The 20,180-nt window shown below is 55.0% G+C and overlaps 1 protein-coding gene across 2 annotated transcripts in view; it reads left to right on the top strand.

Moving 5' to 3' along the window:
* Positions 1 to 20,180, top strand: part of FRAS1 (Fraser extracellular matrix complex subunit 1) — a 104,438-nt gene that overhangs the window by 82,041 nt on the left and 2,217 nt on the right. For both annotated transcript variants that reach the window (XM_064711710.1, XM_064711709.1), the window contains 32 exons: positions 602 to 750; positions 958 to 1,111; positions 2,177 to 2,312; positions 2,596 to 2,792; positions 3,127 to 3,280; positions 3,749 to 4,012; positions 4,121 to 4,309; positions 4,733 to 4,852; positions 5,272 to 5,451; positions 7,149 to 7,273; positions 7,693 to 7,833; positions 8,341 to 8,568; positions 8,853 to 8,966; positions 9,972 to 10,122; positions 10,582 to 10,741; positions 10,979 to 11,141; positions 11,366 to 11,612; positions 12,129 to 12,473; positions 12,714 to 12,874; positions 13,253 to 13,400; positions 13,497 to 13,702; positions 14,161 to 14,317; positions 14,836 to 15,036; positions 15,600 to 15,787; positions 15,935 to 16,210; positions 16,339 to 16,571; positions 16,832 to 16,992; positions 17,649 to 17,863; positions 18,854 to 19,004; positions 19,275 to 19,382; positions 19,543 to 19,702; positions 20,042 to 20,158. In XM_064711710.1, the coding sequence (XP_064567780.1) occupies positions 602 to 750; positions 958 to 1,111; positions 2,177 to 2,312; positions 2,596 to 2,792; positions 3,127 to 3,280; positions 3,749 to 4,012; positions 4,121 to 4,309; positions 4,733 to 4,852; positions 5,272 to 5,451; positions 7,149 to 7,273; positions 7,693 to 7,833; positions 8,341 to 8,568; positions 8,853 to 8,966; positions 9,972 to 10,122; positions 10,582 to 10,741; positions 10,979 to 11,141; positions 11,366 to 11,612; positions 12,129 to 12,473; positions 12,714 to 12,874; positions 13,253 to 13,400; positions 13,497 to 13,702; positions 14,161 to 14,317; positions 14,836 to 15,036; positions 15,600 to 15,787; positions 15,935 to 16,210; positions 16,339 to 16,571; positions 16,832 to 16,992; positions 17,649 to 17,863; positions 18,854 to 19,004; positions 19,275 to 19,382; positions 19,543 to 19,702; positions 20,042 to 20,158 (5,699 nt within the window). The remainder of the gene's footprint in view (positions 1 to 601; positions 751 to 957; positions 1,112 to 2,176; positions 2,313 to 2,595; positions 2,793 to 3,126; positions 3,281 to 3,748; positions 4,013 to 4,120; positions 4,310 to 4,732; positions 4,853 to 5,271; positions 5,452 to 7,148; positions 7,274 to 7,692; positions 7,834 to 8,340; positions 8,569 to 8,852; positions 8,967 to 9,971; positions 10,123 to 10,581; positions 10,742 to 10,978; positions 11,142 to 11,365; positions 11,613 to 12,128; positions 12,474 to 12,713; positions 12,875 to 13,252; positions 13,401 to 13,496; positions 13,703 to 14,160; positions 14,318 to 14,835; positions 15,037 to 15,599; positions 15,788 to 15,934; positions 16,211 to 16,338; positions 16,572 to 16,831; positions 16,993 to 17,648; positions 17,864 to 18,853; positions 19,005 to 19,274; positions 19,383 to 19,542; positions 19,703 to 20,041; positions 20,159 to 20,180) is intronic.

Below are 20,180 nucleotides of genomic sequence, written 5' to 3'. Positions count from 1 at the left end.
TTTTTTTTTAAGGGATCAGTCTGAATACAAGTCTGGAATCTGTCCTGTCCTCCTCTTAAGGAGGAAGGCTGACTAGGGAGATGCTCATGTTTAATCTGAATGAGAGCACAGATAGGGAAAAGAAGATTTCACTTCTGACCCATATGCTCAGGATGTGTTGATTTGTGCTCTGGGCCTTATTTTTCAATCACCTAACAAAACTCTTCTAAGAAAGATGACATCTGAGTTGTGATACCACAGTGTGGTTGTACCTAATGTGGTTGAAAAGAGACAAAATCAGCTTTTAGTTCATTGTGAAGTACTTTGAAAATGAAAATACCAGGCTTATGTCTGGGAGACTGTGTTAACGAGACACAAGGACATAGAGAAAGCCTTGCTGAGCTGAGAGAAAATGAAAATACATTTCATGGTATGCTTTGAAAATGTCAACCCTCCTGACTCTCTTCTCATCAGTAGAGTTTCACTTAATATTCATCTGTGGGTATGACCCAACTAGGCAGGTATAAAACTATAAAACTCTTATTCTTCCTTCCATTTTTAGTGGGACACAGCAATGGCTAATTCTGCCCTGTTTTCATCTGGTTTGTTTCTTCATGCTTAGGACAACAACTCTCCTGACTCAGAGATCAGAATCCAGCTGATATCTCTGCCAGCCTATGGAACCCTCCTCAGGACATCAGGCTCCCACAACGAAGAGCTTTCCAAGGTTTACAATTTCACCATGGAAGACATCAACAGCCAGAGGATCAGGTAGCAAAGAACACTGTTCTCCCTCAAGCCATACCAGTTAAAAGCTCACTGAGCTTTTCCCCAGGGATCTCTGGGCTACTTCAAACAATTCAGGGAACGAAAGCGATGGAGGGTTGGGAGCTGAGACACCACCTCTCTTCCAAGAGGATGGGATGGATGTGCCTGGGGTCAGTGAGGCTCCCTGACTCCCATGTCCTCATCCCTCAGCTACTCCACCACGTTTGAGACCAGCAATCAGCCCGTGACTGACATCTTCCACTTCTCAGTGCTGGATGCTGACAACAACAGGCTGGACAGACAGATGTTCACCGTCACCATCACCTCGGCCCCGGCGCTCATCGCCTTCGCTGGCCACGTCACCGTGAGAGCCTGGGGACAGGGACAGGGCTCTGGGTGCCTGGGGACAGGGACAGCCATGGCTCTGGGTGCCTGGGGACAGGGACAGGGCTCTGGGTGCCTGGGGACAGGGACAGGGCTCTGGGTGCCTGGGGACAGGGACAGGGCTCTGAGTGCCTGGGGACAGGGACAGCCATGGCTCTGGGTGCCTGGGGACAGGGACAGGGCTCTGGGTGCCTGGGGACAGGGACAGGGCTCTGGGTGCCTGGGGACAGGGACAGGGATGTGGGTGCCTGGGGACAGGGACAGCCAGGGCTCTGAGTGCCTGGGGACAGGGACAGCCATGGCTCTGGGTGCCTGGGGACAGGGACAGGGATGTGGGTGCCTGGGGACAGGGCTCTGGGTGCCTGGGGACAGGGACAGCCATGGCTCAGATGGGAGCAGCTGAACAGTTTTCCTGGACTGAGGGAAGTGACTGAGTGAAGTGTAGTGTTACTTGTGCCCTCCAAAAGGTGGTCAAAGCACTTGGAGGCTGGAGGAGGCTGACAGTCCATCTGCTTCCCCAAACCTCATCTGTTTATTTCTGTCCACTCAGGAGCTGCTTGTCCCTAGGGTGTCTTCTTGATATCAGTGGAACGAGTCACATTTAGCCCTACTCAATATTTCATCCCTAATTTCACCAGTGTATGCGTAAGAGACTCTTCAAGTCTGAGACACCTGGTGCTTTGGGCTGACACAGATCATTTCACACTCCTTATCAAGGCCTTTGGAAGTCATCTCCCTCCTTTCCAGCTGTGCATTCCCCCTCCCTTGCCTTCAAAAGGCTCTGCACAACAAGAACTGCAGGATTGCCTTCCAGGAGGTCACCATGACACTGACAGTTCCCTTGCTGTCCTGTCCAGGCTCCTCTTGGAGGCCAGATGGGCTTGTTCTTCCCATCCCATCCCACCCCACCTCCCCTCAGCTCCCTGCTGAATTCCTGATTAGCAGACCCGGGGAGGGCGGGACAGCGCTCCAGCGCCGGGCCAGCCTGTCCCATGGAGGCAGCCTTGTTCAGTGAGGATTTGTGTTGTCTGCTCTTGCTTCCCAGGTGGATGAGGGGGGCAGGGTCCCGCTGCTGGCCCATCCCCACTTGGCTGCTGACTACGACACTGCTGCCAAGGAGGGCCTGAGGGTCACCGTGCTCACTCTGCCTGTGTATGGCTGCATCGAGAACACCAGGACAGGTAAAACTGCTGGGCACTCCCTTCTTTCCTCCTCTGGGCTCCTAACAGGATGACATCTGTCATATCCCATGGAGGGGATGGCTTGTGCTGCAACAATAACTGCAGCTTCCCCAGGGCCCACTCTAATACAGCAGATGTTTTCTCCCTCAAAGGCCACTAGGTGTGGGAAGCCAAGCTGTAGAAGGGAGCATCCCTTCCTCTGCAGCCTTCACAATGTGCTGGCTCTCTGTTCAGTTTATCAGCCATTTGAGCATCTTTTCACCAGCGATATTCTGGTTTGCAGGAGAGAGCTTTGGCCCACAGAGTGAGTCTGTGGGGAGCACAGACGTGTCCTTTTCTCTTCATGATGTCCTGGAGAAGAGCATTTACTACTTCCAGAGCGTCCATGAGAGCATTGAGCCCACAAGTGACGCTTTCAGCTTCTATGTGAGTGATGGCTTCAGCCAGTCAGAGGTGCAGAGCATCAACATCACAATCCAGGTATGCCAGCTGCCAGAGCCCTCTCCTTTCACACAAACTCTTTTTCAAGGCTTTACTCCTTCCTTTTTAGTGTGTGGGAAGGGGAATTAAAGGGAGATTCCTTCCCCTAGCACAGGCACATAATTGACCTGTGATGCCCAGGGACAGTTGTGCATTGTAGCCTCTTCCCCAGGGCTTACTGCTCTGGTGTCTCCTCCGTCTTGGAAGCAGCCGTGGTGCTGGATAGGTTTGGAGGCACTGGTGATGCCAGCACCAGTTGTGTCATTTGGGAGCTTGTGTTTCGGTCAGGTGGGCCTTTCCCTGTGCTCACATTCCTTTTGCTGGCTGTGTGCAGCGGCAGAACGACGAGCCCCCCAGGATGGTGCTGGAGCCTGTCCGGGTGCAGGAGAGCTCGGCCGTGGTGGTGACCAACGCCTCCCTCAGCCTGCAGGACTTGGACACGCAGAGCAGCGAGCTGGTCATCGTGGTCAGCCAAAGCCCTGAGCACGGTACGTCCCGACAGGCTGGGGCTGAGAGACAGGGAGTCTGTCTGTCTGTCTGTGTGTCTGTAAGAGCCCCTGCTGCGAGAGGGAAGCCTGGCATGTGGCAAAAAGCACAATCTGGGCTAGGACTATGCTTGAGGAGAGCGCTGTTCTTGGCGGGCCGTCCCTGCTCTTTGCCAGGGAGCCTGCGGGTGTTTCCCTGGGGATTCCCTGCTGGCAGGCACTGTCCCTGCAGTGCCCAGGGCAGGCAGGGTGCCGGGGCAGGCGGGCTCTGTCCCCAGGGTGGTGCAGGTGTTTCCCTGGGGATTCCCTGCTGGCAGGGCTGTCCCTGCAGTGCCCAGGGCAGGCAGGGTGCCAGGGGCAGGTGGGCTCTGTCCCCAGGGCGGTGCAGGTGTTTCCCTGGGGATTCCCAGTGCCCAGGGCAGGCGGGCTCTGTCCCCAGCGGGCCGTGCTGAGCCCCGCGTGGTTCGGCAGGCCAGCTGCGCAGGAGGCAGAGCGCGGCCGAGGCGCCGGAGCAGGGCCGGCCGCTGTCCCGCGGCTCCTCCTTCACCTACCAGGACGTCCTGGAGCAGCTGATCGTGTACACCCGGAGCGGGGCCGCCGCACACACCGACGGCTTCGGCTTCTCCCTCAGCGACGGGCTCCACACACAGGCAGGGAGGCTGGAGTTCTCCATGGAGCTGCCCGGGACGCTGGCACCCACGGTGGCTGTCAGCAGGGACCTGCAGCTGCCAGCCGGTACGGGGACAGGCCTGAGAGTGGCATTGCTGGGCGCTGCTGGCGCTTGGCCGGGCTGCCTGAGGCTGGCTCTGAAGCTGATTGTGGGTTTTGCTCTCTCTGGTGCAGGCTCTGCAGCTCGGCTCACGGCTCAGCACCTGAAAGCAGCAGCTGGGCATTCAGAGGACACGGCCATCAGATTTGTCCTGAGGAGGGACCCCAGCAGGGGCCAGCTGCAGCTGACCACAGCTGATAGCCTAGTCCAGATCTCTGCCAAAGGACCCCTCAGAAGTTTCACCCAGGCTGATATAAACAAAGGTGAGAGTGCTGCATTTTAGGTAGTCACGGCAAGTATATCAACCAAGCCTGGTTTAAGGTAGTCCTGTGAGGAGCAGGGAGTTGGACCTGATGGTCTTTATGGGTCCCTTCCAGTTTCAGATATTCCATGACTCTCATCTTTATGAGAGGGGAGTGATGAGCTGAAGTAGGGAAGGGAGAGAGGGAAAGAAGTAAGCTCAGGTTGTTAAGTTAGAGCAGAACCATGTATCATTAAATATATGTTAAAAAGTTTCTCTCAGCAGAAGAAAGAGAATAAAGAGAGAAAAAAAATTTGAAACCCAAATCCAGGAGCCCTGTCAAGCCCCAGGTGCCTCAGCTGATGGTGCCAGCCTGCTCCCAAAGTAAGGATTAAGAGCTGCAGCCTGTACTAAAGCATCTCTTTTCTGCTCTCCCTCTCCCCAGGGCACGTGGTGTACAGCCATGGCAAAGGGGATCCCGGAGGAAACTTCCCCTTCACCTTTGATGTGATGGATGCAGATGGCAACAAGTTGATGGACCAGGTTTTCCACATCCATGTAATAGGTAAAAAGTACTGCTGAAGTTGTGTTTTCTTTGCTGCAGAGCTTGAGCCTGCCCACAGATTCCCATCCCACATGTACTGCAAGGCAAAATGGAATTTTTGAGCTGTGGTTTTGATGAGCTGTCAATTCCAAGGCCTTTGAAGTAAGGGGCACGGGGAGATTTTGCAGATGCAAGGGTTCATTCTTTGGCTTCTGACAAGCTCACTGAAAAGGTAGAAAAATTCCCCTTAATGCCTTCATGCTGTTTAGATAGTCTTTAGGACATTACAATGTTACCATCCCTGATAAATGGGATGGCCCCAAGTTCCCGTTTTGGAATTACCAAAATGTTTGTGCGTGTGCCGTCTTTGCTTGAGCACAAGTACCTGAGGGCTGGAGTGTGTCTGTCTCCTAACTCAGCTTTGTGTTTAACCCTTCCAGAGGACAGATTTCCCCCCTCCATCATCACCAACAAGGGGCTGGTGTTGGATGAGAACTCGGCCAAGGCCATCACAACCCTGCAGCTCTCGGCCTCAGACCAGGACAGCGAGGCCTCCCAGCTGCAGTTCACGGTGACCCGGCAGCCACAGCTGGGCCATCTGGAGCACGTGGCCTCCCCAGGTGAGCAGCGAGGTGCTGGGCCCTTGCAGCAGCAAAACACTGGAGCCTCTTGGGCCCTAAACAGTCACTGCAGGAAAAACGTGCCCGGAGGCAGCAGCACGGAATGCCCAGAAATTGTCAGAAATCAATCCACAGAACAATTCACAGAATTGTTAGGAACCAAAGGGCCGTTAGCCCAGAGGGTTGGGGAATAAGGTGAGTGGAGGCAGAGCAGCCCAATAATCCCAGTTGAGGATTTATGTGAGTTTATGGCCCTACTGCTGCTTCTACGTGTCAGGAAAACCTCTGGCCTTTGCTGTGAACAGCACAGTGCCCCAAAGAATCCATCCCTTACTGTCCTTGGAAACAGCCCATCTTGGTGAACAGATGACTTGTCCTGCACATGTGATCTGAATTTCAGAGCTGCCTTTCATGCCTGCTGACAGTGCGAGTGTGCTGTCCCTCTGATGAATTAATCTAAATCTGTGGGGTCACATTATACGCTCTTCTGATTTTATTATACTCATCTAAGATTATATTTCTTCTTAGCTTTAGATTTCTCATTAACATGAGATTAAAGTGCAAATATCTGCTGTGTGTTTTCAAGATGCAGACAGTCCCTGTACAGCTCAGTTTGAGTGTGGGGTTTGCCTCATCTTCTCACCAAAAGCGTGTTGAAAGGGCAGGAATAATGAATGAGTTATAATAACTCACTGCTGAGAGTAAATTAGAAACATGCACTGTTTTTGCCTAAATTGCAAACTAGCCAGTAAATCTTGTACTTTGGAGACTTCAATTAAGGACTTTATTCCTCCTATTATTTAAAATCTGATGATGATTCTGATTTCTGTGTTTTTTCATGTCTGTGAGGGACTAATAAGGATACAGAGTCACAGACTGAGGAGTAGTTGTAACCATGATTTAAACAGCCTAAACCTAAGAAGAGAATACTGAAGTGTTCAAAAGAGAACCCAAACCTTCACAGCTGATGAGCTCTGAAGAAATATTAGCTGAATGTTCCATTTTGGCTCATTTATTTAAATCAGATCCTGGTGTCTTTTGTAGTGTGGCCAGCATCTGTCAGCAGCCATTTAGTGTGATATATTGGTGGCAAACTTCTTGTCAGGGTGTTTGTTGACAACAGCAGTAAAACTGTTGAACACAGCAACGAGATTTAAAAAGCTCAAGTGCTTTTTGAAATGCTTGTCAGGTACCTTTCTGTGGCTGTGTCACACCTAATGGCCTGTAAAGATGTCACTATAAATCAGTGCTGAAAAGGGACTTGGTACGAAATGCAGGGGTACAAGGAGGGGCAGAGAGAAGAGATACTTGGAAGGCATTTTGGAAAACTGCTGTGAGGCCAGGAGGCCCTTAGCTCATCCTCAGTGATGCCTTGGTGGGGTTAGTCCTGCCCAGCAGTGACAATCCAAGTGTTCCATGGGCCATTTTTCTCCCAGCTTCTCTCCCCCTCTGCCCCAGGGGGCCCACTCCCAACAGGATGAGGTCAAAAGAAGCCTGGACTTCTTTTGGAGAAGGAGATTTTAGAAGGCTCTGTGCCAGCTTAAATCCCTGGCTCCACTGAGATTCATGGGGCAGCCTGACTTGGATCAGAACCAGCCATAACTGAGTGCTTATGGCTAAATATGTCCTGTTTCCTGTAGTTTTTCCCTGCCTTGCTCTTTCTGTTGCACATTTTCCCCCTGTTGTTCATTTCCCAGGGACAAGAATTAGTTCCTTCAGCCAGGCAGACTTGGCCTCTGGCAGCATCCAGTACGTCCACACCAGTGACATGGAAAAGCACAGGGACACCTTCACCTTCTCTGTGTCTGATGGGACAAACGAGGTCAGTCCCAGCCTGAGTCTGCCTGAGAAGGAGCCTGGGCAGAGGTGGCTGTTCCTCCTCCTCCTGCTGTGGGATTGCCCACATCGCTCAGGGCAGGGAGCAGGGAGCCACACAGTCAGACCCTGGAGAAATGCCTCTGCTGCTTTCTGAAAGAGCTGCACGTAGAGGGAGAGGGGCAACACGGACTGAGAGAGGGAGGGAGAGGGCATGTCCATAAATATCACAGAAAGAGGGAGAATTAATTAGTGAGGACGGATAAAGAAGGGCATGTTCATGTGATCTGGGCTTAGCAGCTCAGATTTACTCACCAGACAAGGCTGAGATGAAGTGACCCAACCTGAAGATTGCTGAGCTCTTGCCATGAAGTCGCACTCTTGGAAGGCTGAGTTCATCAAGAGAGGTTTTTCCTCCTGTCCCAGGTGAGCCAGACCTTTGACATCACCATAAACCCCGTGGATGACTCCTTACCCGTGGTGCAAATCTTTGGGATGACGGTTCAGGAAGGGGTGAGAAAAACCATCACCGAGTTTGAGCTCAAAGCAACAGATGCTGACACAGAGGTAAGACAGGACCCCCCAGCCTCCTCCCTCCCCTCTTCTGCTGCACATCTGGGCTGTTGGGAAAATGGCCTTGTGTTTTAGGACTCATAAACACTGAGTTTATGCTTAGCGTGTATGAGAATGGCACTTCCTCTCCTTGCTGGGTCTGGCCAGAGGCTGAGCTGTCTGACCCTGGCTCTTCCTCACTGCTGCTTCCCCTGCAGCAAGAGATCCGGCTGCCTGAGCCAAAATCCTGCCCCAGAGGTTTTTGCTGCTTCTGCCCTGGCAGAGTGGCAAGGGACACACTGCCCAGCATGGCTGCAGGGCTGGGGGCCGCTCCTGTGTTCCTGGAGCTGTCCCGGGGTGGGAGCTGTCTCCAACCCGCCGAACCGGGATTGGGTGGGACGTGCCTTGCTTTGTCGGGAGCCGCCGTGGGAGAGGGCTGAGGCCGGGGTGGGCTCCGGGGGAGCAGGAAGGTGCCGGCCCCGAGGCGGTGTGCCAGCCTCGCCCCTCCCTGTGCGGGCACAGGCGGAGTCCATCACGTTCCGGGTGGTGCAGCCGCCCCGGCACGGGCTGCTGGAGCGCGGCGGCCGCGGGCAGCGCCCCCTCCCGGCCAGCACCTTCACCATGGCTGACATCTACCAGCGCCGCGTCAGCTACAGCCACCGCGGCGGCGGCGCGCCCAGGGACCGCTTCACCTTCACCGTGTCCGACGGCACCAACGCCCTCTTCGTGCTGCAGGAGGGCCAGAGGAAGGTCAGGGGGCACAGGGGGTGGGAAGGGGCCTTGAGAGCCCGTAGCGAGCTGCCTCTTCTCGGGGCAGGGGCCTGAGCTGCTGTGGCTGCAGGCAAGGGCTGCGTGCTCTCCTTTATGTGATCCCTTTGCTCCTTCCCTTTGCCCCTTCCTCTCCCTGCCCGCTGGGTGTGCAGACTCGCCCCAGGACCTCGATGGCAGTAGAGCTGAAGGGAGCTGAGCTGGTGATGTGTTGGGGGAGGCTCTGCCTCCCAGAGTCACCCCCTTTTACCTTGAACTGTTGTCAGGTGGTGACCGCAGCGCCGCAGCGCTTCCAGGTGGAAATCCTCCCCGTGGATGATGGGACACCCAGGGTTGTCACCAACGTGGGCCTGCAGTGGCTGGAGTACACGGATGGCAAGGTAACACCTGCCTGGCCTCGGCCTGGGCTGCTTCTCAGGCTGCTCCAGGACAAGGGGCTTCTCAGGCTGCTCCTCATCCTTCAGCACTGCTGGTTTTGTGAGGGAGAATGCCCACCCCAGGGCACATTTTTAGCTTTGCTGATGGTGGAGATGGCTTGATGATGTGCTGTAGCAGCCATGGCAGAGATATGTGGCTTTCCAAGGATATGGTGCAGGAATTTCTTGTTGTGATGTGCCTTTGTTGTGCTGAAATCCAAACAGAACCCCAGGAAACTCTTGGCTTGTTTTTGAGGAGCCAGTATTAACTGTAAAGAAACACTTTGATTCCTCCCAGAAAAAAAAAAAAACAGTGGAAGATGCTGCAGTAAAAAATTGTATTAAGAAATGGCTATCTCAGCTCAAACTCCTCACTTCAGGGAAAGCACTCCTGCAGCCTCAAGCAGCTCAATTTTCTCTTTCTCCTGCTGTTAAAAACATTTTGTTTTTGAAGAGGAAGCAAAATGTGGTGGAACTGAATCAAATCCCTGTGAGGGCATTTCAAAGAGGCTCTCATGGAGACTCAGCAGAGCTGTGTGAACAGTCTTGAGTGAATCCTTCAATCTGAGGCTGTTAGCAGATTTGTGTTTTTGCCAAGCAAGGCCTCACCTGAGCATCAGCACAGCTCATGGAATAGAGGTGTCTAAGAGAAACCCAAAGATTTCTCCTAGCTTTTAGCTCCAGCTAAATCAGGCTGGGCAGCTGCTTTGGAATTTGCTTTTCTTTGAGCTGCATTTGTCTTTTAAATTCAAGTAACCAGATGTGAGGCAAAATTTGAATCCTTCTTGTGTTGTCAAACATGTTGTGGGATATCTCTGTTCAAGGCTGCTCTGTACTTGCACTTCCCTAGATCTTCCCTCATGGAGAGCTGTTTTGACAGAGGGATGGTTGGGCTTTTTGTGTGAACAGTCAGTCAGACTTGCACTGCTGGAGCCTCAGTTTTACTCCCTTGATTTGGCTTTAATCCAGGCCACCAATCTCATCACTAAGAAGGAATTACTGACGACAGATCCTGACACAGGTGACAAACAGCTGATCTATGAGATAACAACTGGTCCCAGGAATGGTCATGTGGAGAACAAGCTGAAGCCTGAGACAGCTGTGACCACCTTTACACAGGGTATGGAGCTGGGCTGTGCCCTGCTGCTTTTTTTCCCATCAGTTGATTCAGTTTGTTAAAATAAGAAAAAAAAAAAGGTGGGAGGGAAGAAAGCCAAAGGGCAGCATGTTGAAAACAAGCATTGAACTTTGCTGTCAGTTGCAGAAATCCTGCAATTTCTTAGAGACAACAACCTGTGTCCTGTAGGCTGTCCCAGGTTCTCCAGGCTTGTTAGAGCTGGAGATGTGACTTGGGGCAGTAAAGAGGGGTTGCAGATCTTGCAGGTGCATCTGATCATCACAGTCTGGCAGAGGTGCAGCTGTGCAGAGCCAGCACTGTGGGGAAGCTCACTCTTGCAGGGCTGAGGGGTAACTGCTTCCTTTGCCCCTGGGATCCCCAGTCCCAGCAGATCCACACTGCTCATCCACAAACCTGCCTTTGGATTCCTGTGTTGGCTCACTGGCTGTTCCCTCCTGGCAGAGGATGTGAACCAGGGCCTCATTCGGTACGTGATGCACGAGGAGAAGGTTCAGGAGACCACGGACAGCTTCCAGTTCCTGGTGAAGGACGGCAAGCCCAACGTGGTCAGCGGCAACGTCTTCCACATCCAGTGGTCCCTCCTCAGCTTTACTCACTCCAGGTAAGTGCCATGAGGGTCACAGTGCTTGCCTGGCAGCTGGACTCTTACCTGAGCTCCCTACAGCGTGGGAAGGAAATCCTTCCAGTGAGGAGAGGGCCCTGCCAGGCTGAACCATGGAGCAGCTGCCCGGTTATTTCCCTGCCTCGGATTTTCCACAGAGCCTCACCCTCAGTGTCACACAAACATGCAGGGTTTGCTCCCCAGCCCGTTCCTCATGTGCGCTTGATCCCTTTCCAGCTACGAGGTCAGGGAGAGCGCCGGCTCCGTGAGCGTCACCGTGAGGCGGCTGGGGAACCTCAACCAGTACAGCATCGTCCTGTGCCGCACCGAGCAGGGAACGGCCGCCGCCGGATCGGGAGCACGGCCCGGAGAGCGGGACTACGTGGAGTACGCGGGGCAGGTGGGCAGCAACAGCAAAGGACGGGCTCACCGTGCCTGCCACCGAGCCCGGAGCAAAGAATGGGCGGGAAGTGACCAAAACGCCAAGGAGGGTGTGTTCTGTTAGTAAGGTCAGGCGGGTTGTTTGCTGTTGGAAGAGGGAGCACCACAGGGCAGGGTGAGACAGGAAGGACGGGGAGCTCCAGGTGGCACTCCAAGGACAGCAGTCATCTTGCTGCCCTGTAGGTGCAGTTTGAGGAGAGGGAGGACACCAAGGCCTGCACCATCGCCATCCACGACGACGATGTGTTCGAGGGCACGGAGAGCTTTTCCGTGGAGCTCAGCATGCCGGCCTTCGCCCTGCTGGGCAACGTCACCCGCGCCACCGTCACCATCGCCGACCCCGAGGACGAGCCCACGCTGCAGTTCGACAGGAGCACCTTCCACGTCAGCGAGAGCGCCGGCTTCCTCTCGGCTCCTGTGCAAAGGAAAGGTGGGTTGGGCCGTGCTGAGCCCCGTGGGAGGGACACGTGCAGAGGGGGAACCCTTGGCCTTTGTCCGCTTATGGTTTTGGAGCCTTCTCCCATGTTTTGGAAGAGGTTCTGGAGCACAATGCAATGGCAAGCAATGCATGGGGCAGCGTTGTTTATTTTTTTAACCTTTCCTGTCTCTGCTGTTAAAGCCTCTTGGGTTTGGATTTGTTCCAGCTCCCGGCATGAGCAGGAGCAAACCTTTGTATTTGTTTGCTGCTTCTTTGTGAGCTAGGCAGTGCTTTATGTGGAGCCTGTCAGTGTCTGTGTGTTCTTTAACAGGCAAGTGCCACCTCTCGGCTTCCTGAGTGGGGTTTAGGAGCTTGCCTGGAAGTCACGTCTAAGCCAGCCGCTATCCAAGTTCAGCATTTCATTCCTCATCCTCTTTTCCAAATGCTGCTTTATTATTTAAGTGAAAGGTGTCTCCACCAAGTAGATTTAAAGTATTTCCACTAAGGAGTTTTCCTGTTGCTTCCTAGGGGATGCCAGCAGCACTGTGTCTGCCATCTGCTACACTGTCCCCAAATCAGCCAGGGGCAGCAGCCTTTACATGCTGGAATCCGGCTCCGACTTCAAGTCCCGGGGGCTGTCGGACGAGAGCCGCCTCGTGTTGGGCCCGGGGGTCACCGTGGTGACCTGTGATGTCACTCTGATCGATGACAGCGAGTATGAAGAGGAGGAGGAGTTTGAGGTGGTGCTGGCCGACGCCTCGGACAACGCGCGCCTTGGCAGCTGGGCTTCGGCCAATGTGGTCATTGCTGGTCCCAACGATGCCTCCATGGTGTCCCTGGGGAATGCCACCTTTACTGTCAGCGAGGCTGCAGGTGAGGAGCAGAGGGCTGTGTTGGGACGCTCCCTGTAGAAGCTTTCACCATGAAGAGGTGTCAGAAGCAGCGATTCGGGGCACAGCAGAACTGCAAGGATGTGCTGCAGAGGGGCTCTGTGCTTCCCTCTGTGCCGAGGGGGAGGCTGGGGCAGGAGCAGTGCTGAAGGGAAAGGGGTGGGCTTGTGGAACGTGGCTGCTCTCTCAGTTTGTTCTCTGTCACGTGCACCTGGTGCTGCAGGACACATTGAGATCCCCGTGCTGCGGCAGGGAGCCGACCTCTCCGCGCCCGCGTCGGTGTGGTGTGCCACCCGCACATCGGAGCCGCCCTCGGCCAGCCCGGGAGTCGACTATGTGCCCAGCTCCAGGAAAATAGAGTTCAGGCCAGGCAAGACAGAAGAGGTGAGGAGCCACTTGGACTCCTGCTGAGTCTGCTTTGCCTGGCAACACCTGTCTTGTGTTTCTGTGCCTATCTGCCACTTGTTTTGAAAATCCTCTCAGGGCCACTTGAGAACTGTTAATGATCCTGCTAGGCACAGATTCCCCATGCCATCAGCACTCCAGCCTGGAGAGATTTGGTCATGCCACCTCTTCCGGGGCAAGGATCGCTGCCTGTTCTCTGAAATGATAGGCTGAGTTTGTGTGGAACGTTCTTTACATTGATTAGTGGACTCAGAAAACATAATTACATAATGGCTTTACACTGGACTCCCAAATGTGAGTGCTGGGAAGGATGAAAGCTTTGTATGTCTAACAGCAGGAATTCCACTTTCCTCCCAGTTCTGCCCCCTGACAATCCTGGATGATGCCCAGTACCCAGTGATAGAAGGGCTGGAGACATTTGTTGTTTACCTCAGCTCCCCCCACGGAGCCGAGCTGGCAAAGCCCTTCCAAGCCATCGTGGCCATCAATGACATCTTCCAGGACGGTAAGTCATCCCTGGCAGCTGTGACCGCTCCCTCCCGGCCCCTTGGCTCCCTGTGCATCCCCAGCCCTGCTCGGCTCCGTTTCTGCCCCCCTGCAGTGCCCAGCATGCAGTTCAGTAAGGACAGCTACACGGCCAGGGAGAAGGAGGGCACCCTGCACATCCCCATCTGGCGCGCGGGGGACCTGAGCTACGAGTCCTCCGTCAGGTGCTACACCCGGAGCCTGACGGCGCACGTCGTGGAGGACTTCACCGAGAGGAGGGATGCGGAGGAGTCTCGCGTCACCTTCCTCAAAGGGGAGAAGGTGAGCTGCACCTGCCTCCTGGGGGAGTGAAGAACCAGTCTGGGAGGGGTTCACATCTCCTCCTCGGCCCTCTGTCCCCAGAGGGGCTGGCAGACTGCTCCGGGCTGGTTTCAGATACAAATTCTTGTCCTGGCAATGTGACCCACTCTGAAGGGGTTGGGTGTTCCAGGATGGAACTGGTTAAATTGTGAAATGCAAATCTGATGCATCAGGAGGACCCAGGATTGTTGTACAGAGAGCTGTGGGTTTGTGGAAGGAGATGCTTTCACTTCTGTGTCTCATCGTGTGACAGTGTGGTTGGTCCACACTGAAGGAGCAGCCCTAAACATGGAAGGGTTTCTTCCAGGATGGACAGCACTCCAATGTGCAGCCCTAGATAGGGAAGTACACCCTGGCCTTTATGTGGCTTTATCAGATTTATCACAGTTTGCTGCTTTCTCCTCTTCACTTGGCTTTAGGTGAAGAACTGCAGTGTTCACATCAGTGACGACTCTGCCTTCGAACCAGAAGAGCAGTTCCAGGTCTATCTGGGGAGCCCCCTTGGAAACCACTGGAGTGGAGCTAGGATTGGGAAGATGGATGTGGCAACCATAACTGTCACCAACGACGAAGATGGTGAGCGAGGCTGCTCAGCAAAGGTGTCTGGGGGGTCCCGGGGAGTCAGCACAGCCCCATCAGTGTGGATGCCTTCGGTGCCACGGTCACAGCCTTGTGTGCAGGTCACTGCTGTGCACGGGGCTGGACTGAAGGGAGAGGCTGGATAGGAGTGCTTGGACCCCCCGCCTCTCCCGTTTCCCATTCCCCTGCAGCTGGAGTTGCTGTGCTTCCCTTGGGAGATGTTCCTCTCCCTCCACAGCAGCACAGCCTGGAGAGATCTGTGGGGGAGAAGAGGGATGCCAGGCTGGATCACCAGCGCAGCACGTGGCAGGGATTTGGGGATGTGTGGGAGGCAGGGATGGGAGAATGATTTGCCATTCTCTGTAGCCCAGCACCCTCCCTAGGTTTTACCCTTAGTCACACCCAAGCCTTTGTGGCCCCCGCTTTGAGGAGCTCCTTGCCCTGAAGGTGCGGGGATGAGCCTGAAAGGTGCCGGGTGCAAATCCGGGGCTTTTCCCTCCGCGCTGTGCCCGCAGCCCCCACCATCGAGTTCGAGGAGGCGGCGTACCAGGTGCGGGAGCCGGCGGGCCCCGAGGGCGTGGCGGTGCTGAGCGTCCCGGTGGTGCGCAGGGGCGACCACAACCGCACCTCCCGCGTGCGCTGCAGCACCCGCGACGGCTCCGCGCAGGCCGGCGTGGACTACTACCCCAAGAGCCGCGTGCTCAAGTTCAGCCCAGGTAAAGGGGCCCCAGGGTTAGAGGTGGGGGCGTGGCCAGAACGCCCGGGGAGGTGGGAAAAGCCACTTGTCGCAGGAATTTTAGCTGATGTGTTAAACAAAGGGTGATGGGACCAGAGGAAGGAGCACTGGCACCTGGCAGAGTGAAGTCCTCCTCGGGGAATGTAGGGCTGTGAGCACCTCAGACCATGTTGCTGGACCCTCACTAAACAGCTCTGCACACCTGAGGGAGAGGAGGGATGGCAATGTGCTTTGCATCCCAGGTTTTTCCTCCAGACAGCTAATAGAAGACAGTCATTATTAATCCTCAGTCGGCATCTGCTAGTAAATCTATCACCGGATCGATCAGATCGGTTGTCATAGCTGGAGTTTTATGTTGATAATAGACTCCTCTGGGTAAATTATTAGCAGCAATGAGTGGAAATGAAATTTATAATGTGTATTTTATCATAATGTCTCTGTGGTCACAGCCCAGAGCAGCTGTGCAGGGCTCGGACGAGAAGTGAGAGCAGTCTCTGGTGATGAATCAACTTCCCTCTGTTTCTCCTGCACTCGCTCCCCCAGGTGTGGCCCATATCATGTTCAAGGTGGAGATCATGTCCAACGAGGACCGGGAATGGCACGAGTCCTTTTCTCTGGTGCTGGGCCCAGATGATCCAGTGGAAGCAGTCCTGGGAGACATCAGCACTGCCACAGTGACTATTTTGGATCAGGAGGCAGCAGGGAGCCTGATTCTCCCAGCACCTCCTGTGGTGAGTGGATGTGATTTAGTGCCCTGCAAGTACAGACTGGAAACCGCAGTGGGATTTTGGAAATAAAAAGTAGAGCTGCAGTGACAACGTGGGAGGGAAGGATGGCATTTTCCACCCTCTCCCTCAGCCCCTCTTGCCTCCACACAGGTTGTCACCCTGGCCGACTACGACCGCGTGGAAGAAGTGACCAAGGAGGGCGCTAGGAAATCCCCCTCCCCAGGCTACCCCCTGGTCTGTGTGACTCCCTGTGACCCTCACTTCCCCAAGTACGCCCTGATGAGAGAGCGCTGTGCTGAGGCTGGCATCAACCAGTCCTCCATCCAGTTCAGCTGGGAAGTGGCCGCCCCCACGGACGGCAACGGAGCCCGCTCGCCTTTCGAGACCATCACGGACAACACGCCCTTCACCAGCGTCAACCACAGGGTACGCAGACATTCCAGACTAAAGGCTCCTTGGATCTGAGGCCTGGGGCTTTGGCTTTAGAAAACTGAGTGCCGTTTTCCCTTAGCCTGCTGGAAGCACCAGTGGTTTCCCCCTCCTCGTTCCCTCAGGTGCTGGACAGCATCTACTTCAGCCGGCGGTTCCATGTGCGCTGCGTGGCCAAGGCTGTGGACAGGGCCGGCCACGTGGGGACGCCCCTGAGGAGCAGCGCGGTCACCATAGGCACAGACAGTGCCATCTGCCACACGCCCGTGGTGGCGGGGACAGCCCGAGGCTTCCAGGCACAGTCCTTCATTGCCACGCTCAAGTACCTGGATGTGAAGCACAAGGAGCATCCCAACAGGTACGAGGCTGAAGAAAGGGGAGTGCAGCCCTTCCCCAGTCCCCCTGGGCTTACAGGGGTGCCCGGGCTCACAAGCACGATGTGTGTGTGAAACCACATCCCTCAGGCAGCGTGGGCTGCTCGGGTTCCTGCTCCCACTCTCGTCCCACAGCCTGCCCAGCTGAGGGGTGCCGGGGGAACTCAGCTTAAGGCTGTGCTGCTGTGGGGACCCTGTGCCTGCCAGGCTGCTGTTCTGCTGTCTGACGTGCTGCTTGTTCCAGGATCCACATCTCGGTGCAGATCCCCCACCAGGACGGGATGCTGCCCCTGATCTCCACGCTGCCGCTGCACAACCTGCACTTCCTGCTCTCCGAGTCCATCTACAGGCACCAGCACGTCTGCTCCAACCTGGTCACTGCCAGGGACCTCAGAGGCATCTCAGGTAACCTTCAAAGCTTCCTGAAGGTGGAAGCCTGGAAAGAAGTCACAGAAAGGGTCTGTGTCTTCCTCTGGGCTCTCTTGGCGTGATGTAAATAGCAATGAATCTTCCTGGTCTCACAGCAGTGACCAGAGTTGCCCATTGGAGATGGGATTCCAGGCATGGGAACATTTGGGGTTGTAGGTTCATGTTGTGCTAGTGGTTTTCTGCTTTTTAAATCATTTTTGTGATATCCTCCTGGTTAGGGAGGGATCTGCAGGGCTGGATCACTGTGTCTGGGTCACTGAGGTCTCCCATGAGGCAACAAAATCAATTCACTGCTGAAAGAAATGTCAGAGCTGAAAAGAACAGGCAGATTTTGTCTCTGACACTCCAGGGAATGAAGTCCATGCTAGATCCAGGCAGGATCTTGTACTTTGTTCTGATAATTCCACACTCAACCCATTCCTCATTCCTTAAAGGTTAACTTCAGCCCTGAATCAGTCGGTCCCTAAGTTGGATTATTAGGATGCTTGCCCCATTCCTGTAACAGTTTCCCCTGAGTGTGTCCTCCAGGATAAGGAAGGGAGAGGAGCTCAGGCGGCTCAGGAGTGAAGCGAGCACGTGGCCGGGGCAGCTGAAAGCCGGGAGGGGTCACTGTCCTGGTGTGTGTCCCCCAGAGGCAGGGTTCCTGGCCGAGGCGGCCCCCGAGAGCTCGGCGCTGGGCCCGGGCTATGAGCGGCCCTACCAGCTGGACCCTGCGGTGCGGGAGCCCAGGAGCATCCGGCTGTACCAGCACCTCAACCTCAAGAGCTGCGTCTGGACCTTCGACGCCTACTACGACATGACCGAGTTAATCGATGTCTGTGGCGGCTCTGTCACTGCTGACTTCCAGGTGAGAGGCCCCTCCCCAGCTCTCCCCCTGTCCCAGAGCTCAGCTCTCAGGCACAGCTCTGCCTTGCACCTGAGTGTAGCTGCTGCTCTGCTCTGTACAGGTGGAGTGTGCCTTTCCCTCCCTGTCACCTGGAAGAGAACAGTGCTCTGTGCATTTATTTCATGTATTTCCTAGGAGTATCACAGGTTTTATTCTTTTGATCTTCAGAGCACCAGGAAAATATTTGTTTTTTTAATGTATAGCCATACTGGAAATATAAAACATTCTCAGCTGGGCTCTCTTTTATAATTTTGGCTGTGTTCTCAGCCAATAGAAATGAGCCAAAGACAGAGCAGAGGCAGCTTAGTTCATGCTCTACAACAGAGCGAGGCCATGGGATATTTTAACTCATTTCCTAATTAACAGGCTGGCAGACCAAAACCCAGGAAAGTTCCTCCATAAATGAGTGTGAGGTGTCTCACCGCCCTCTCGTGGCTGCATTATCCCTGTGCAGCCCACTCCACCTCCCCTAAGCTCAGGCGTTAAATTCCCAGGCACTTTGCTAGGACCAGTATCATCTCTTTTAATTCCTGCCAGCCTGGACTACTTCATTAAGTTTCCTTTTATAGCTCCAATTGTTTGCACAAGTCCAGAGAAGCTACTTGGCCTGAACAAGTGCCCACTGGAGCATGTGGAGCCTGGCACCAGCCAGGCTGGAACATCTCCCTGAATTCTCCGGGGCCTGCAAAGTGCAGCTGCATTCTGCAGATAATTAATGGAGAGCTCTGGGAGGCCTGAGCAAGCAGAATTGATGATTTTTAATTCCCAGCCTTGGAAGCTGGGGGGTTTTGAGGTGAAATTGCACCTAGAGCCCCTCTGTCCCATGGTCCCAGCGATCCCCAGCACTGCCCCTGAATTAAAACCCAGGTTTGTCTGAGGTAAAGAATACCCAGAGTCACCTCTGACCTCCCCTGAAGGTGCCTAACCCCCTTTTTGGGGTTTTATTGCCAGGTGAGGGACTCTGCCCAGTCCTTCCTGACAGTGCACGTGCCTCTGTACGTATCCTACATCTACGTGACGGCGCCGAGGGGCTGGGCTTCCCTGGAGCACCACACGGAGATGGAGTTCTCCTTCTTCTACGACACCGTGCTCTGGAGGACAGGTGAGCCCTCCAAGGGCTGTGGAATGAGTGGCTCCTTCGTGTTTCCCCTGAGCTCCTGCACTGCCACCAGAGTCCCGAGGGAGTGGGCACTCGGAATATTCCTTCCCTTATGCCTCTGGGGGGCTTAGGCAGCCGGGGGGGAGGGAGGAAGTGTGCAGCTGGCTCAGGGGAGGATGATGCCAAGGAAAGCCTGCCTTGGGAGGTCTCCCAGAGCTCCTGGGGCTGGCAGAGGCCGGCTGAGCAGCGCGCGCGGCCCCGCTGTGCTTGCAGGGATCCAGACGGACAGCGTGCTCTCGGCCCGCCTGCAGATCATCCGCATCTACATCCGCGACGACGGCCGCCTCGTCATCGAGTTCAGGACGCAGGCCAAGTTCAGAGGTGAGGGCACTGATCCTGGCAGGGACACACGGCAGGGTCACACACAGCTCTGCTCTGGCACCACGGGCAGCAGAGCAAGTCCCTGTCCCTGCCAGGAGCCCCTCTGTGCTGACAACATGGGACCTCTGTGTGTGCCCTGTCACCTCCTTGTCCCCCCCAGGGCTGTTTGTCATGGAGCACCACAGCCTGCCCGATGTCAGGTCCTCCTTGATGACTCCAGAGCACCTGGGAGGGATCGAGTTTGACCTGCAGCTGCTGTGGAGTGCTCAGACTTTTGACTCTCCCTACCAGCTCTGGAGAGCAACCAGCTCCTACAACAGGTGAGGGCTGGGGGTCCAGTCCCCTTCAGCAGCTTCCCACAGCACCAGGCTCTCCCTGGCACCCCTCCAGCAGCCACTGCAGTAGTGTGGAATGCTCAGGAGCTTGGCCAGAGCTTGGAACACTGTTCTGCTGAGAGGAAAATCAGCTCAGCCTTTTGTAAAGGAATTTTTCCAGCAGTGAAGCATGTGGATAGGCTGATCCCAGAAGTGACGGTGCATTTCAGAAGGTCACGTTCGTCCCTCAGGGACTGCTGGATGACATTGCCGGGGCAAGAGAGAGCTGCTGCCCTGGGTGAAGAGCTCAGAGCTCTGCTGGTGACTGCTCCTGTCTGTTCCCAGGAAGGATTACTCTGGAGAATACACCATCCTGCTGATCCCCTGCACGGTGCAGCCCACGCAGCCATGGACAGAGCCTGGAGACAAGCCCCTGCCCTGCACGGCTCACGCTCCCGAGCGGTAAGGAGGCCCCGGCCCAGGG

The sequence above is a fragment of the Zonotrichia leucophrys genome, chromosome 4 (assembly GCF_028769735.1).
Source record: "Zonotrichia leucophrys gambelii isolate GWCS_2022_RI chromosome 4, RI_Zleu_2.0, whole genome shotgun sequence".
NCBI lineage: Eukaryota > Metazoa > Chordata > Aves > Passeriformes > Passerellidae > Zonotrichia > Zonotrichia leucophrys.
The sequence above is the reverse complement of the archived record's forward strand: the minus strand, read 5'-3'. Positions and strand labels throughout refer to the sequence as shown.